The sequence below is a fragment of the Poecilia reticulata genome, chromosome 14, assembly GCF_904066995.2.
Source record: "Poecilia reticulata chromosome 14, P_reticulata-male-v2, whole genome shotgun sequence".
Lineage (NCBI taxonomy): Eukaryota > Metazoa > Chordata > Actinopteri > Cyprinodontiformes > Poeciliidae > Poecilia > Poecilia reticulata.
In genome coordinates this window covers 4,927,842-4,942,499 of record NC_088843.1, presented here as the reverse complement: position 1 = coordinate 4,942,499, position 14,658 = coordinate 4,927,842, and the positions used below count along the sequence as shown (strand labels likewise).

At 35.0% G+C, this 14,658-nt stretch overlaps 1 protein-coding gene across 1 annotated transcript; it reads left to right on the top strand.

The window, feature by feature from the left end:
• The first annotated feature begins 50 nt into the window (after positions 1-50).
• Positions 51-12,663, top strand: LOC103475640 (apoptosis-inducing factor 3). The gene is made up of 19 exons (XM_008427432.3): positions 51-763; positions 881-968; positions 1,812-1,921; positions 2,032-2,141; positions 2,212-2,256; positions 2,550-2,631; positions 3,056-3,168; positions 3,249-3,335; positions 3,463-3,554; positions 5,172-5,302; positions 6,160-6,275; positions 6,352-6,423; positions 6,510-6,573; positions 7,121-7,197; positions 8,391-8,508; positions 9,175-9,273; positions 9,352-9,433; positions 9,515-9,619; positions 12,156-12,663. Exons 1-19 carry the CDS (start codon positions 745-747, stop codon positions 12,187-12,189), a joined length of 1,644 nt encoding a protein of 547 aa, XP_008425654.1. The 5' UTR covers positions 51-744; the 3' UTR covers positions 12,190-12,663.
• The last annotated feature ends 1,995 nt before the right edge of the window (positions 12,664-14,658 follow it).

The following is a 14,658-nucleotide window of genomic DNA, read 5'->3' as shown; positions in this document are numbered from 1 at the left end:
TACAACATTGTAGATTTTGCACCTTTGCTGTAGTTAAAGAAAAGCATCTAGTTTTCAATTGAACAAAGTTATTGTCTGTAATAAGAACAGGACTTGGGCAATTTTCTTTCTAAACATTTGCTATATTTAGTCAAGTTTAATAAATGAAATCAAAGCTGATTTACAAATTACAAATTAAAAGTCTCCGTCTCCATCTATCGGCCAAATTTGCATCATTTTTGAACTGCAGCTGGGGATCGCACAAAATCAGTCCAAGGACCACAAATGGCCCCCGGGCCGCACTTTGGCCACGCCTGCATTAGTACTTTAGTATTTAAACTTTGAATTGTGTCTGGATGACAGAGGCCAACTCTGGCTTTGTAATGGTGCTTTGTCGACTGTCCATTCAGCAGTTCAGCTTCGTCAGCCGTTCTCTTTCCCTGCGGCGCTGCGAAACAAAAGCGCTCGCTGCCTTTCTGTGGAGTAATGAGGCTGAACAAGACCAGCAATGCTAATGAAACACTTCTTTCACCCCAGGTCACTTATTAGCACATTTTAGCGTTCTTATCAGATCAAAACTTTTGAAAGGACTCGACAATGCATTTTAGAGATGGACTACTTGGTGTGGGAAAGACCTGCCATCATTTATCTGCAAAGAGGAAAGCAAACTGACATCTGACACCAGATTCAACGGCTCCCAGCTGAATTTTAATGTTTTAGGAGTGGATTTGTGTCTCTATGTGCCATTACTGTTGAATAAGTGACATGTCTGGGACTAAAGCACGTAAGTCGTTTATTCCTAATAATTATTACAACTGGGAGCATTTCATTCTGATCGTCTGAGATATATTTGTGTTTAAGACGTGGGATGTTTTGTAGTAACTGATGATGGTTTGCTCAGCATGTGGCGAGTTTACAGACTCTGATTCTGACGACAAAGAGGAACAGACAGCGATGGTGTGTCTGGAGACAGACCTTCACGACGGACAGTAAGAAAAACCATTATGATCTGGAAATGTAAAAAGTCTGGTTTAACGTGTAGTCCAGGGGTGTCCAAAACACATTTGTGGCCCTGGGGCTGACTTTGTGTGCCCCCCCCCCCAAGCTGCAATTCAAAAATTATACAAATTTGGTTTATAGACGCAGATGGAGACTTTTAATATGCAATTTTTTTTACACTAAAAAATGTAAAGTACTATTCAAAGTTTGCATTTCTATAACCAAGCTTTAACAACAGGTAAAACCATTTGCTGCACCCAAATTAGCTTTGACTTAATTTATTAAACTTGACTAAATATAGCAAACGTTTTGGAAGAAAGTGAGTCAGATTTAGATTGCATAAATTGTAAAGATTTCAAGCTTTACATCTTTGTGTTGCTGCGATTTAAGCTAAATGCTAATGTCACCATGCTAACCAGCTATAATGAACATTTATTCCCATAATAAACTGACAGAAATATGTTCGCGTTACGACTGTACTGATATTATTAGAAGCAACTTAAATACAAAAACAAACTCTGGGTTGAAGCTGCATGAGTCTTTAATTGGATTTTTATTTCTGTACGTCAACAACTTAAGGATTTATTTTAATGTTTTGAAAAGTGGACCTCCTCTATTTGGTGATACAATTATATAAAACACAAATCAAAGGTAAAATGGGAGACAGTGCCTTGACAGTGTCGGAAGTTTTTAATCTGATACGCGATTCTTTTGTCATAAAACTTTTTAAGCAGCAGGTATGTGCTTTAAACATTTCTATATTTATCTGCAATATAGTGTATCGTGATAGTTTACTAAACAAACCACTTCTGTTTGTTCATGTGTAACGTGAGGATGATGGAAGTGGATATTGGTCGTCACAGTGTGCTATTAACGCGCTGCGATGGAAAATATAGCGCCATTTCAAACCAGTGTTCACACTACGGCGCGCCGCTTAGCAAAGGTAAGGAAGAAAACAACATGAAAGCAGAAAAGATAAAGTCTCCAGTTAAAATGTTGCTTTCTAGTGCGTTATTCTATGTTGCAGTCAGGTTTTTTGTCGCTTCTGCTCAGGCGTCATTTCAGGACACAAAGTGCGCTGCCCGTGGCACGGCTCCTGTTTTAATGCTCTGACGGGAGACCTGGAGGAGTTTCCTGGGATCGACTCTCTACCTTGTCACAAGGTGCAAACCGGCCGATACCTCCACGTTTAGCTCAACATTTGCTGCTTATAATTTATTTTCTTCTTTTCAGGTCAAAATTCAAAACAGCAAAGTGTACGTGTCCATAAATAAAAAGGTTGGTGAATTAATTAATTGTTAAAAATGGAATTAAAATTTGGGGATCTAAACTAATTTGAATCAAAGCGGAAAAACTCATTTTTAGTAAGAACCTAGTATCGGTTTAACAACCATTTAGTTTGTGATTCTATACAATTCATTATTAATGCAAATAAAGAAACGTGTCAGGAATGCTCAGTCGACTTGATTTGATGCTGGTGTGTGATAATACTGCTGTAATAAACGAAAACATATATTTTAAGGCATCTTTTCCAATCGATGTGAAAAATAAAAGTTTTGTGCCACATTCAGGACATTCGGCATCAGAAAAGGTTGCAGCGAATGGGAGCTGCAGTACCAGGAGTGAACCACACAGTTTTACTGCTGGGAGGAGGTTGGTGGCCATGTTTCCGTCTGTGTGCTTCTGCGATTTAAAGTGCAAAGCTTAAAAAAATAAAGAACCAAATCCTGCTTAGTCAGCAGTGGACAGAAAACATCTCAGTGAAAGAAATGGATCCAGTAAGAAACTATAGCCATTGAGTTTGTGGTTTGGGTCCCATTCTGAGCCAAGTTATTGACCCGTAACCCTCAGCTAATTCTTTTTAGGTGAATTGAAGAAGTTTTTGTTTTTGGATTAATTCAGTTATTTATCAGTCAATTGAAAGACAGCGACTGGGTCGAACATTTTCATCCCTTTTCTGTTAAATAAAATCAAATTATGTTAAATCAAGATGTGAATTAATTCTGCATCTCGACACGGCGCGGCTGTGTGTTGGCAAGAGTCTTTCTGCCTGTGTGTAACGTGTGTTTCCTGTCAGGAGCTGCTTCGCTGATCTGTGCCGAGACGCTGCGGCAGGAAAACTATGGCGGCAGAATCATCATGGCCTCCAGAGACGACCTCTTACCTTACGACAAAACCCGACTCAGCAAGGTCATGAAAGCATTTGATCCTTTTTTTTTTTCATTTTCAGGACGGAAGGCTAAAGAAGTTTTTTATTGTGTATAATTCAGGTAATGAATGTGTTGAGTGACACTATTGTGCTGAGGAGGATGGAGTTTTTCCAGCAGTACGACATTGAGGTTTGGCTCCAGAAGGAAGTGAGTACTTCTCTCCAAATGTAGATTTTCCTGACAGTTTAGCAGCTAAAAAAGTTTTTTTAATAATATGGAATAAAGAAACGGAGGCACGTGACTTGATAAAGTTTTCTTTTTCTGTTTTTTAAAGGCAGTATCGGTGGACACGGAGAAGAAGACGGTCACTTTTGATGACGGTTTAGTCCAGAGCTACGACCAGCTGCTTCTCTCTACTGGTTGCAGGTCCAAAGATTAATAATGTTCACATTTATTTCACCTGATGCAAAGAAACAAATGCGCACAAAAGTGTTAGTTAGCTACGAATTTGGGTCTACAACCTTTACAGTCCAGCAAAATAAAACTCAGTTAGAGGCGCAAATGTTATTACATTAACTTTTACATTTTTACAATAATCTACCATAAGGAATTTGTCAGTTTTTATAAAGAAGCACAATTTCACTTCCATTTCAGGTTTACATGTAAAGAAAAACAGAAAACTTTATATTTCAGGAAAATAAGTTATGCTATGCAAAATTTCCAACTGAATGGGGGAAAAAAAAAACTAGGTCTAAAGAAATAATCCAGTTAATTTTAGTACCAATCTGCACTGGGGAAAAAATGTTCCATGGAAAAATCTTTCATTTTCCTTTAGCTTTTCCATATTTCAAAGAATAAAACATCAACATATTTAATTAGTATTTTATGTGACAGATCAATATAGTGCATATAGACATCAAGTAGAGAAAAACAGTTAAAATAGAAGGAAAATATTCCACAATTTTCCAAATTTTTATAAATAAAATCGGAAGAATGTGCCATGCAAATGCAAATTTAATTTGATAATCCTAAATAAAAAACAGCCTCACTAATTGTCTCTAGAGTTCATTTCCCACCTTTACTGTTAATAAATGTAAATACTTGCATTAACTTTACGCCAGGGTTATCCAAAGTGCGGCCCGGGGGCCATTTGTGGCCCTTCAACCTCATTTTGTGCGGCCCCCAGCTGCAATTCAAATTTGGCCAATAGGTGCAGATGGAGACTTTTAATATGTAATCTTTTTACAATGGAAAATCTAAAGCACAACACAAAGGATTTGTTTCTATAACCAAAAGATAAAACCATGTTTCTCCAAAGACTTTTTTACTCTGAGGCACCAAATCAAACTGAAACCCAGAAGAAACTGAAAACTGGATGTTTTTCCTTAAATACAGCAAACATGCAAAAGAGGGGAAAAAAGTCATTTTGAGCATAATTTCAAAAATTAACTTCTGAAACTCTGAAAAATGCCAAAAGTCAAAAGTTCATTTTTCTAACAATTTTTCAAATTTTCAAACTCAGAAATTTCCCAGGACATTTCTGAAAATTTTATACCTTATTTTAAATCTACTGGCCCTGATACACAATCCATTCAAGTTTTGGATCTACAATAAATATCCATTTGAAAAAAAAAATTTACTTAATTTGTTATATTTTAGGTCGTTGGGTTTTTTGGCTCTTACTTACTTTCAATTCAACAATTTTGACCCAAATGACAAAAAGTTTGGACACCCCTGCTCTACAGATTTCACATTTTGTGTACATTTTAAGCATCTTGGGGACATAATGTGACATTTTAACAGTATCTGGAGTCTCATGAGTCTCAGCTGAGGCTTGCAAACAATAACTATATTTTTTAGAAAAATCCTTGTCAGTATCAGAATCAGTTACCAGGAAACTGAGAGCTTAACTGTCCACTAAAACAAACACCAACACCCCTAATTTAACCAACAGGAGACACTCAAACTGTAGACTTTAGCAGGAAAAGCAGTGACTGTTAGTTATTGCATCATGATGAATCAGATTGTTTATCTTTCCGTCAGAGCGAAGGGTCTGGACGTGCCGGGGAGGAAGCTGGACAACATTAAGATGCTGGAGACTCCAGAAGACGCCCGACAAATCCACGCCGCCTCTCTAGGCTGCAACATCGTCCTTGTGGGAACTTCCTTTGTCGGTACTTTAGCTGCAAAAATCTTAGCTAACAGCAGACTGAAGAATATTAAGGTTTAAGTTAATGTTGGTGCACTTTTTACTCAGTTTGTTTGATTAGATTTTTAATTCAAAGGTTTTATGGATCATTTTAAGTCAGTTATTTTCAAACTTCCAACATATATACATACACTAACTGCTTAATCAGTCAAATAAATTAATTAAATTGTTTCTATCCATCTTGTGTGTCTATTCATAAAACTTTTGAATCAAAAATCTAATCAAACTTATTTACCTATTTCTTTCTCTTTTTATCAATTTCTTTCTTGATGTATTTACTTTTTATATATTCATCTATTTATTAATCCATTTATTTCCTTATTTGTTCATTTCTTTCTTTCTTTACATATTCATTTATTTTTTTACATATTTATGTATTTATTTATTTATATCTTTATCTATTTCTTTCTTTATATATTGATTGATTGATCTGTATACTTATTTTTTTCCTTCTGTATTTACATATTCATTTCTTTATCTATTATTTATTCATTTATCTATCTATTCTCAGCATCCCAGTTGTTCTGGGTTGCTATTTTTAAAATTTTGTTGTGCTTTATTTGTGCACAATGACATTAAAAGGATTTTGATTCTAATAACATAGCTCTACGTGAAAGGCTGCGTTATTTCAAAGTTGTGCCATTACTGCGCTAAAATACTCTTTTAGCCACTCAGTAATATTGTTTTTTTGTTTATTTTTCATATTTCCCCGACTCAGGATAATATTTTAAATAGGTTTTGGTGTTTTTCAGACTTTATACTGCTCAGTAAATACTTTAGTACTGTGAATAAAAGCTGTTCTGTTGGTGATCTCTCTTTCAGGAATGGAGGTGGCGTCGTACATGATAGACAAAGCGTCCAGCATCACGGTGGTCGGCAGCAGCGACATGCCGTACCAAAACACTCTGGGCCGCGAGGTTGGGAAAATCACCATGATGGTGAGGCGAATCAACTTCCTGGTGTTTTACTTTTATTCATTTAGTTGTTTGCACTGAAACGCTGTTGTACGTGCAGATGCTGTTGGAGAAAGGTGTGAGATTTTACATGAATGATCACGTGACAGAAATTAAAGGTGTTAATGGAAAGGTAAAGCCGGAAAACGTGTAATTATTAACTAGTTAAGTAGATACATAAATAATTATGTTTCTTCATTTTGTCCTTCTTCCTTTAAGGTGAAAGAAGTTGTACTTAAAAGTGGTAATGTTATCCCAGCTGACGTTTTAATTGTGGGTATTGGTGAGTAAAACTATTGTAATACTTCTAAAAAATATATTCATTAGTTTTTTATATATATATAAAAAAATATAGGAACTGTAGTCCTTGATTTTAAATAGAATGTTTTTTACTTGAATTTGGTTTTTAAAGTCTAAATATTGATATTTTAAAGCTAAGATAATAAAATATTACAAACATATATATATATATATATATATATATATATATATATATATATATATATATATATATATATATATATATATATATATATATATATATATCAGTTCTGGTCTTGCAGGAATTTCTGTCTTTTTATGAAACAGAAAATTTTGCACAGTTAAATCAACGCTGTGCCGAGTCCATTTGGTCCTTTTCAGAAATGGTGTCAAAGTTATTTCAACAACAGACCGAGTAATTTTAACACTTGAAATAGTTACAACTACTCAGTCTCTTCTTGAAATAACTCTTTAAGGAGTTATTTAAACTCTAAATTTCATGTTCTGAACGTATTCAGCATTAGCATTTTTTTAAAAACACGCTCGTCTCTTTCTCTGTTTTCCACCAGGCAGCTTGCCAAACTCAGAGTTTCTGCAAGGCACTAAAATACAGAAGAACTCCAAAAACTATGTTGTTGTTGACAAGGTCAGCTTTTAATCTGTTATCGCCGTCGGTTAGTAACGAGTTAATTTTATTTGAGTAATGCTTTTTCTAAATGTACTTTTAGGAGTATTTTTTACTACACTGTACTTTTTACTTTTACTTGAGTATTTTTATTATGAACTATTTCTACTCCTACTTGAGTAAAAAATTTTTAATTCTCTGCCCACTGAATGAAAAACAAAACAAAAATTCACACATCTGTGTTTTTTGCTAAAGTTTAAAAAAAAAAGTTTCTTTTGCCTGATTAAAATTTATTTAATTAAATATTTTAAATTATTAAATAAATTATTAAATGTATTTATTTTGAACAGACAATAAAAAGCAGAAACAGAAAAAGTAATAAGATGCCAATTGATGTGTAATTATGTTATTTATGTGTTTTATTTTAACTTTGATCTTTAAAATAGCAGAATTTGCATATATTTTCATCTTGTGGTTCGTCTGATGATGTAGTTTTAAAACATTGAATGATACTCGAGTAGCATTTTTACCAAATCATTTTTTACATGAGTAATTTCTTGGACAGATACTTTGTACTTGAGATAACAGAGGTGGGTAGAGTAACCCAAAAATTGTACTAAAGTAAAAGTATCACTACTTCAACATATTTTTACTCAAGTAAAAGCAAAAAGTAACCACCAAAGAAATTACTCAAGAGTGAAAAAAGTGTTTGGTAGAAAGTCTACTCTAGAACTGGTATTTGGTATTTTAATTCAAATAAGTAACAAAAAAATAACAAAATCAAGCAATAGAACAATTTTCCATATCAGTTTCTTTCGATATAAAACTTATAAGCTTTAACAGAAACTGCAGGTTTGTGTCTGGTGAGTTTTTGGTTAAAACATGTTTGTTTTACTTTCAGTGGGTAGAAAATCCAGAAATTTACTCAAGAGTAGAAATACTTCATAATAAAATTAGTCAAGTAAAAGTAAAAATACTAACCTTCTTCAAAAATGTTACTCAAGTAAATGTAATTGAGTAAACTCTGGGGGTAAAAATATGTTGAAGTGATGCTTCTCTTATTGAGTAAAATCTTTGGCTACCCAGATTTTAACTGCATCTTCCTTTCTAGCATCACCATTTTTTACATAATTTACTCTCTAAGTTTGCTTCCTCAGTTATTGTAAACCCGATTTCCTCGTTGACAGAGATAATTGTTTGTGTTTCTCCTGCAGTACATGCGAACAAACGTCCCTGATGTTTTCTGTGCGGGTGACCTGGCCTCCTTTCCTCTGGCACTGGCTAAAAACCAGTTAGTCAACATCGGACACTGGCAGATGGCACAAGTTCAAGGTAGCAACACCTTCTGCTTCTCTGTGCTGAACATCCAGGGATAATATTCTGCAAGCCGTCGCTGTAACAAATGGTTAATTTTACTTTTCAAGTTGAACCACTGCCACCAACAAAGCAGTTTTATCCAAACAAATTCAGATATTTTCTCTTTTTTTGGATCAATCTCTGTAAACCTGGGAGGGAGGAAGGAAGAGAGATGTTTTCTGCAAAAATGTTTGAAACATTCAGACCAACTTTGTGGCATCACACTAAAAATCACTTTTCCAGTTTATTCTCAAAATTGGGTTACATTTACATGAGTAACTTTTTTGAAAAAAAAAATGTACTTTTGGGAGTATTTTTACTTCGCTGTATTTTTTACTTTTGCTTCAGTAATTTTATTATGAGGCATTTCTACTCTCACTTTTTTACTCTTACTTGAGTAATTACTTTAACTTAAATAAAGTCTCTAACTTGAGTATTGAGTCTAACTTTATTGATTTTTCTTCCCATCTCTCTTTATTCTGAACTATTATAGCTGATAAAATGGAGTGTATTTATTTTCAATACTCCTGATTTTGACTCTTTAACAAAAGCTCCTCCAGCTGTAATCTTTTTTTGTTTAATGTAGAATCTGTTAAAAATTATTCTTATGTTAACTGTTAAAGTTTTCTTTTTGCGCTTTAGGGAGGATAGCCGCTCTGAACATGCTAAAGAAAACAACTGAACTCACCTCAGTTCCTTATTACTGGACCATCCTACAAGGCAGAACCATCAGATATGCAGGTAAGCAAACAAACTCAGCAAAGTTTCTTATTTTATCTGCAACTGAAGGAAGCTGCTGTCTGCTCTGATCTTTTCCAGGTTATGGGGAGGGATACACTGAGATAGTAATGAAAGGAAACTATGAGTTTGAGGAGAGGAAGTTCCTGGCCTTGTATATCAAGTAGGTTGAGAAAGGAAAAAATCTAATTGTAAAGAAAAGCATGCAGATTCAATAAGTAGTTTGTATTCTTTTTTTTTTTAGGAATGATGAGGTCATAGCAGCGGTGGGCCTGGATTATGATCCTGTGGTGTCTGCTGTGGCCGAGAGGCTCCTATCAGGGAACATCATCACAAAGAAAGAGGCTCAGTATGTAAACTCTCAAATAGCTCAAAGTTATTTTCATTTTGGCTGTTTGTGCCAGAATGTATTGATAAAATGCTTTAAACTGTTAAAATATCACCATTAGATGGTTTTTCCAGCATTCAATAAATGTTTCTTAAAATGAAATTTCTTTATTTTTTGCAAACAAAATTAAAGATTTTGTGGAGTTAATTTAGAAATATTTGTAAAGAATTTTTACAATATTTGCACTAATATATGATGTTAAATGTGACGTTTTCTTAATCGCTGTATCGCTCACGGACTATAATTTGACATCAAGTAAGGTTGAGGCAGCAGTCACTTAAAAACCCAACGTTTTTGGACTATTTTGAGAAAAAGAAAATGCAAAAAATGTAATTTGAATTTGTGTGAATTTTGCGGATTTGTGAAAAACTGGAGGGATTTATTGACGTAATTTGGGGTCAGAGGGCCCCAAATTTCATATCATGTTCTGTTGGCTAACTGTTGCATATCTTTGACTAAACTGTCTTATTTAAATAAATCCACCTTTTCAATGCTGAGGCGTTATGAGGCATGAGTATGAAGTTCCAGATACACCTAGATAAACTCAGATATGCAGCCATTCTACAAATTACTCAGTTGCATTTTATAAATTATTTCATATACAGTGATCCCTCGCTATAACGCAGTTCACTTTTCACGGTATCGCTGCTGCTTCGCAGATTTTTCTGTTGTGCAGTTTTTTTTCCACAGTGTTCTGCGTCCTGATTGACCGTATGATTGGTAAAAACAGTCTCCGCGCTTCTTCTCTACCTGAGTGCCAATAAAGTTATGGTATCTAATACAGATTGGCCATTCAGGAGATGGAAACTGCAACTTTGAATGCCAGCTAGAAAAAAACTGTGGAAAAAGGCAGCAAAACCGGACCGGAGGCTCGTTTGACGAGATCCGTCGCTCTGCCGTAGATACAGCTGTGAATCTCGTGGGGCAGCTTGGAGGAGACGCTTTAGTGACATGACTTCGGATCACATTAATGCCCGACTGACGCACACGCACATCCGCTGACCTGAAAACAGACTTTGTTCTTTGGTTTCAATGTAGAGTATTTAATTATGCTGTATAATAATTGTAAAAACTAAAGGTAACTACTTCATGGATTTCGCCTATCACGGGTTATTTTTGGAACGCAACCCCTAAGAAAAACAAGGATTCTCTGTAAATGTAGTGTTTACTTAATTTTTTTCTACAGCAGGAGAGGTTTTGTCAAAAAAGCGTAACAGACTAAATTTCAAAATGTTGTAAAAACTTTTTTTAAATAAAACTTTGTGGAAAAAAACAGTCCATGCATCCTCATTCCAAACACATTCACTTAAATTTTCACTTTATGGTACATGTTCACATTATTTACTGACTGTTTATCAAATATATTTTAAATTTAACTGAAGATATAACATAATACAATATATAATATTCAATAAAATACAAAGACTTAAATGTTATTGTATAGACTTGGTCATCAAATCACTACGATGCCTGTAGTAATTTTTAATGTCCAGCAGGTGTCAGTATTGAGTGACACAGAATCGACACAGTTTTGCTACGTGTCGAAACAATACATGACGCCTCATCTACCCATCACTACTATTGACCCTTTACAACTACGTCACAAAATCATTCGAAGCGTCATGATGGACGTCATCAGTGAGGATCGGGCGTATTGAGCTGAGCGACTGAAATTGTTTTCCCCAAGTTGTTTTTATTCATGGCTTCTACTTGTTCGAGTCAAGCTAATTTGTCTAACACACCTGGTTGGGCTTACATACGGGGCATTTACAAAAGTTGGAGCTAGCTAGCTTACAAACCGACCCATATCTCCTCCCTCCTGACGTTAAGATCAAATTGCCGACTTTGCCTAATTTCACACCACATGTGTCGTAAGCAGCGTTTCTCCTCGACATTAAAAACGTACAAAACAAAAGGCGAGATTTTCCTTATACGCGCGGCAGTGTCTCCATGCTTACTCATGGTTAGACGCGTATCTTCTCCATAGAGCAATATTTGATATCTTTCCTAATTATACTTGCATATAAAGTATATGAACGCAAATCTTCTTACCTTGTAAAAAGCTGCCAATCCACGGTTGACAGTCATTATGACTGACGGCTGCTATACATCCCCGCCGCCATTTTTCTTCATTAGAAGTTGTACAATAAAATGACAAGTTTGGTTTCTATCCTTGTCTGTTCGTGCAGCCGACCTTGCAGCGTCCTATCACCATTTATGAAGTGAAATCAACTAAATAGAAGCGATATTAGACTACCGACTGCCTGATTTTTTGACAGGCTTTGGGTTGTTTTGACGTCTAGTGATGGCGGAGTGGGCGGAGTTTCGAAGAGAGTGACGTCACGCGAAAAGAGTCAATAAGAGCTGATGTGACAACATGGTTCCAACATATTTTGAAAAAAAGAGAGCAGCAAAATGAAAATTTTGTTTTAGTGTTTTGTTTTATTGTTGTTGTTTTTTTTTATGTGAATCAATTTTTTCCACCATTTTTTGACAGGTCGGATGATCCCAGTTGGCTTCAGGTTTCCTGACCTGCATTAAAGCAGTCTGAAGATTAAAATATCAGAGGACTTCACACCTTCATGTTTCTATGTTCTGGTGCTGGAAAACTATTCACAGCAGGGAGTCCAACACAACTGATACCTCAAATAGATGCAGCTTTGGGTCTTTTTTAGTCCAAAATGCTGGGGTTTTTTTTAAACTTAATAAACTCTGTGTACAGGAGTGTCTGAGTGGGAGTCTTTTGATATGATGTATATCGTGTCTTCCTATGTTTTTTTATATAAAAATGCAGACTTTGGAACTGCTGGTGCAACATAAGTGGGCTTGGAGGTCATGGGGGTCTTTAGATGGATGGGATTAGCAGAACAGAGAGGAGGCGGTTAGCTCTTTGAAACAGAGATGCTGAAGCAGGCAACAATAACAAAGCATAGCAGGGGAAAAACAGGCCTCCAGGAAGCTGCAAACAAAGTCGCTGCCACCGGCATTTCAACACAAAATTACTGTTATTCTGTTAATGAGATTATTCCTGCAAACCTAGGAAATATTTTATTCCATTTCATAATATCATACAGATTACACAGATTTTTGTCTGTGTTTATAATGATAAACTGTATATTACTGACTCGTTAATTCAGGAAAACGTTTCTATTGTGACACCTGCTGTTCATCTGCGGTACTGATTCACTATTTGAAACAGAAATGCGTCTTTGTGTAACTTTTAAATAAGCAAGTAAAATAAAAACGCTGTTAAGACATAAAATTAGATAAATTTCACAATCAGATCGTTGTTGCTACTGTGGGAAAAGTTTAGGTTCGATGTCACATCAGCAACAACAGTTTTATCAAGAGAAAAAAATTAAAAACTAGAATTATTTAAGATTTCCCAAATAGTGCAATCTAAATGTTTTATGACTAATACTAAATAAACAAGCATGTGCAAGCTTTTATGAGGAAAAAGGGTTAAATATGTTCCTACTATCGTCAATTTCTTCCATTTTCCCACAAACTTCTGTGTATCTCAGGGATTTGATGATAAACTAACACAAAGTACTACACAGCTGTGAAGTTATGCAGATAACAGCAGTTCATAAACCTACCTATTATTTGTGTAACAACTATAAAATAAAATAGCAATTGTGTTTCCACATGTAGCAGCATCAGGGGCGGATCTAGAAAAATATTTATGGGGTGGCAAGAGGGTGGCAGGGACTTTTTCAGGGGTGGCAGCATATATATATATATATATATATATATATATATATATATATATATATATATATATATATATATATATATATATATTGTTTTTAATATTTCGTATTAAAATCAATACGAAATATTGTTTTTAACTTGCATTGTTTCAAAATGAGCTTCATGTAGCACCGAGGTTTAAGTACAATTTCTTAATGTAGTATAGTTAATTATTTTCACATCTTTCGTACTCCTGCTAATTGATATGGATTACTGATATGCATATCAATTGACATGCATTGTGTCCAGAAAACCATTTTATCCCAATAGGAGAAATCTGTCACAAAAATATTAGTAGCGCCATCATTTGTTATTCGATATATCTATTAAATACGACTTGAAATAAAGATTAAAAATCTGATGTTTGATAAATTCTCCATGATACAAATCTATAAACAGTTTCTGTTAGTTCTGTCAAGATACAAGAAAGGGCAAATATCTACTTATATTGGTCAATCGTTTTATTTTAAATATGCTGTAGGAGCCTTAGTTTGACAACTGTTATAAATATCACCATGTTTTTAGAACACAGGGGATTAGCTCAGTTTTTGTCGCTTGTTTTATTAATTGCAGCGGCTGCAGACAGTGCGCCACAATAAAGGTACAATAAAGCTGATAAACAGGTGAAGAACCAAACAGAACCACTTCTGACTGTTCGCAAAGCCAAACATCCAGTAAAAGTTCCACCAAGTCACTACTAAGGCACTGGGGTCAAGATTCTAGACACAGGAAAACAAGGTTCAATGTCCAAACTTATTGACTGTTCTTGGTGATTTATTTTCCTCTTTCACAAAACAGACATCAAACTTTCATTTGTTCTCATGCTACCACTCTTAAAAACCATCGGCCCCAAACCCAAATGCCTGCTGGTCCTTCTCCAGGCCCCTGCACTTTTCTATGTGGACTGACCCACATTACTTCCTGTCTAAATTTAGAAAATAAATAAGAAAATAAGAAAACAAAAAAATAAATAAAATCAACAATTATCAACCTACAAATAAACTCTGTAAATAATACAAAAAAATAGAAATTTAAGAATAAAGTAACAAAATTCAAATGGATAAGGAAACAACGTCTATTCTACCTTTTCTCGCTCTGTGTGTCGCTTTACGCGGACCCGTTGCCATGGCAACCGACAGACAACAGCTCAACGAGCAGATAGAGCAGAGATTACCGATCAGGGGAATCAACACCAAAAAGCAAACATGTCCCACACAAAAAAGTAGCAGAAACACTAAAACAGAACA